At 47.7% G+C, this 3,754-nt stretch overlaps 1 protein-coding gene across 1 annotated transcript; it reads right to left on the reverse strand.

Moving 5' to 3' along the window:
- Window positions 1-410: 410 nt before the first annotated feature.
- LOC147426110 (protein JINGUBANG-like) lies at window positions 411-2,509 on the reverse strand. The gene has a single exon (XM_086498754.1). It carries the CDS (start codon window positions 2,427-2,429, stop codon window positions 1,137-1,139), a length of 1,293 nt encoding a protein of 430 aa, XP_086354880.1. The 5' UTR covers window positions 2,430-2,509; the 3' UTR covers window positions 411-1,136.
- Between the last annotated feature and the right edge of the window lie 1,245 nt (window positions 2,510-3,754).

Genomic DNA, 3,754 nt, shown 5'->3' on the forward strand with positions numbered 1-3,754 from the left:
TCCTTTTGTATGTCAAAAAGTGAGAGAAAATAAAACTAAATAATCTGTCTGTTGAACCCATCTGATATGAATTTTTTTATTGTAGTGACCTCCCACTGAGTTGCACTCCCATGGAGCATAGTCTATATCTCTCACTTCGAGATGGTCTGAGATGCATGCTTTTATGTACATACCTATTGTGTAGGCGCAGTTGGTTGCCTTATCTTCTTAATCATTAAAGAGACCAAGGGAAGAATAGTAGGAGCCATAGCAAAGACCACATTCCCATAGACCAAAACAGATTGAAAGGAACGTAAAATGAAGCCACATGGCAAGTAAATAATGACAAAATTTTCAATCCTCCTATTTCTTATTATAGGAGGGACAATCTTTGGAAGCAATGATAGATCGTTTGATAGAGCTTGTCGAGTAGTGCCACATGGCAAGCTAATTCCTTTCTATCATCTTATTTCTTGGAAGAAGGGCCTTAACTAAGCATCATCGTATGTAAGCCTCGGTTACATATTTGGGGATCAGATGTAGATAGGGGATCCTTCACTTTATCTTCTAAAAGAGAGACTTGCATGCGTTTCAAGTGGAAGAAGGAAAACTAGTGTTCAACAGGTATTTGGGGAGATGTAGATAATGAATCCTTCAATTATCTTCTAAAAGAGAGACTTGCATGCGTCTCAGGTGGAAGAAGGAAAACTAGTGAAACAAGAGTACTGAACTATGATATGCTTACACAATGCTATACATGATGTGAGCTTGATATTTATCATCTTCACATACATTAGGCATCCATCATGTGTACATTGCTTGACTGCCATCCTACAAGATTTCATAAAGAATGTATGTCAATAGACATCTTTTAACAAGTGCTACGTGATTTTGCGGTTGTCCATGGTTTCTTCCTAGAGCACTAATCATGGTTTACGTTGTTGCATTCTAATTGTCCCTAATTATGTCCAAAACCTCCCTATTGTTTAGAGTGTTGGTAGTCAAATTTGTGTAAACTTTCCCATTGAAATGAAAATTAATCCCGATCAGAGTTCCATTTTTGGACATTGATTTTCAAGGTCTAAACTTGGAGCTAATGTTCACGGGACAAGCAGCTAGAGGGCATCCTTTTTCTCAGTTGATCACTGCCTAATATTTTACTGGATTGCCTGATCGTGATCAGCATCTACTAGGGTCGCTAAAGAGCTCTTAAAAATGGTGGGCTCCAGCATCCACATCTTGATGGAACCGTCAAGGCCACCGGAGCAGGCCACACCGGCGCACACCCCCCGCAGCTCTTCCACCACGCTCACCCGCAGGCTTCTCACGGGCGCCGTGTGACCCCTCACCACCGCAACACACTCATGATTTGCGCGCCCGCCGGAACTACTGCAGCTACTATCTTGTTGTCGTTGCCTCCACACTCTGATTGTACTGTCCGCTGAGCCGCTCACAAGGAGCGATGGCGTACCACTACCATCAGTAGTCTGCAGCAAGTCCAGGCACAGCACTGCCCGGGCATGGCCCTGCAATTTCTCTTGCACTTGCAGCAGCTGGGCAGCAGGCGCCGTTTTGTGTGGCCAGCTTGGCGAGCTCCTCCTCCATACCACCACTTGCCCATCCGAGCCCGCAGAGTAGAGCAAGCTCCCGTCGCGGGTCATTACTAGCGCGTTCACAGCGGCGCCTTGCTCCTGCAGTGCAACCACCATGGAGTGCTTGTATTTCCGTTTTCCCTTGGCCGACGCCGTGGATGTGGGCCGTCGGCTCCATACTTTGATGGACTTGTCAGCAGAGCCGGTGTACAGTAGGCCATCCGCGGCTCCCATTATCATGGCGTTGATGGAGTCGATGTGTGCGGTGAAGGATTCCTGGCAGCGCATCTTGTTATGCTGCAAGTTCCAGACTTTGACGGTGCGGTCCCAGGAGGCGGAGTAGAGGAGGGTGCAGTCAGGGGAGAAGGCGAGCGCGCTGATGGTGTCGGAATGCTGCATCCAGGCCCGCTTCTTGCCATGACGCCGCGTTTGCACGTAGCGGTGGTGCAGAGTCCAGTTGTGGAAGAATTGGCGGAGGCTGGGGAGGGAGGCTACCTGTTGGAGCTGTCCACCGTTTGCGGATGGGCGCCAAAGGCGGATTTTGAAGTCCTTGTGGGCGGTGCCTACCAATTTGGAGCCGGCCACTGCAATGGCCGACGTTGGAGGGGAGGCGAGGGCAGGCGCCGGGACGGCGGGTGACGATAGGCCGAGCTCCGCCCAGGCCTGGAGGCTGGTGTCCCCCTGACAGATACTGTAGAGGAGGCCGTTGCAGGCAGCCAGGCCTGTAACCGGGCCGGCGGCTTGGGATTCGGATGCCAGCAAGCAGCTACTGGAATGTTGCGATTTTTCGCATAGGTCGATAAGTCGATCAGGTGATAAGGGGGCTGCCAGGGGACTGATGCGGGCTGACGTAGGCATACTGTGTGTCGAGCAAGCAGGGCTGCAGAGGCTGATGCGATGAAGGATTAGGGCAGCTCAATAAGAAGGAGTAGGGCAAAAGATTAAGGGTGCCTCCTAGGTTTCCCCCCAGCGTATATATATCGATGTACGAGAGAGAGAGAGAGAGAGAGAGAGAGAGAGAGAAGCATCGATAGTGGTCTGCCTATTACGTGTGTGTCTACAACCGTGTGTGACACAACGTCGGGAGCCCCCGATTTAGATCGGATCTGAAAGATGTTGATGGATCAAGGGAGATCCGGTGGCAAGTCCCACAAGGATCAAACTAGCCACTTCAGCTCTTGCCAAGTTCCAAGTTGCAGGAGCACTTTGTACATTGTTTAAACCCTAAAGTAGCCACCCCACCATTCCCTCATTATTCAAGGCTATATACTCTTTAGTCCTCAAATCGCCAAAGGGCCCATCTAATCTCCTAAAAGCCATCTCTCACATATTCAAATTTCTACCAAGGGCCTTTGTTGTAACACCTAAGGGGGTTGGATGTGTGTGTGTTATTTAAAAGTTGTAGGTAATTCTCTATTAAAGCAGGGTGAAAATTCTCTATGGCCTACATAAGGCTGTTTGGAAGAATTTCATAATGAAAGGCTTGTTTGTGAGAGAGAAAAACATAAATTGAGACTGAAGTTTAAAACATGTGCTATCACAATAAAATTTTATGTTTTATGGAAAAAAAAGTGCACCAATGAACTATTTAGATTACACTATATTCCAAAAGCATAGAAAAATAATGTTTGACACAATACTCAATGCCCCTCCAATGGTCTAGAGATGGAGCCAAAATCCAACCCTTTACTAAGGACTACTTATGTAGTCCAAAAAAACACAAGCTCTTCACGCCTACCTCCCATAGGACGTCAAACTTTCATTTAGCCAAGTTCTACTCCCATAGGACACAAAACTCCCATTTAGCCAAGTTCTACTCCCATAGGACATCAAACTTCCATTTGGTCGAGTTCTATCCTGACACTATTTATGGTCCCAGAGCCTTGTTGATCGTGGGCCATTTGATCCATTCGAAGGAAAAAAAAAGAGTTCATCATGGTCTCCCCATAATGCGGCAAATGCCCTACCATTACACTTGTACACGTTGGTGCAGCCAAAGTTGGTAGAAGCTAAGAGATGGTCTATGCCAGGCAAAGGCAGCAGTCGAATGCAGTGCAGAAGGCTAGGGCAGGTGCCAAGGCCCTAAGCAGCCAAAGGGTAGCGAGAATGTACGCTTAAAGTGGCTTTTTAGGCCAAAAGTGTTGCGGGATGGTCCAGATGGGATGTCAAGTGGAGGTGTCCGA

Source organism: Adiantum capillus-veneris, chromosome 24, assembly GCF_014529385.1.
Source record: "Adiantum capillus-veneris isolate H3 chromosome 24, ASM1452938v2, whole genome shotgun sequence".
NCBI lineage: Eukaryota > Viridiplantae > Streptophyta > Polypodiopsida > Polypodiales > Pteridaceae > Adiantum > Adiantum capillus-veneris.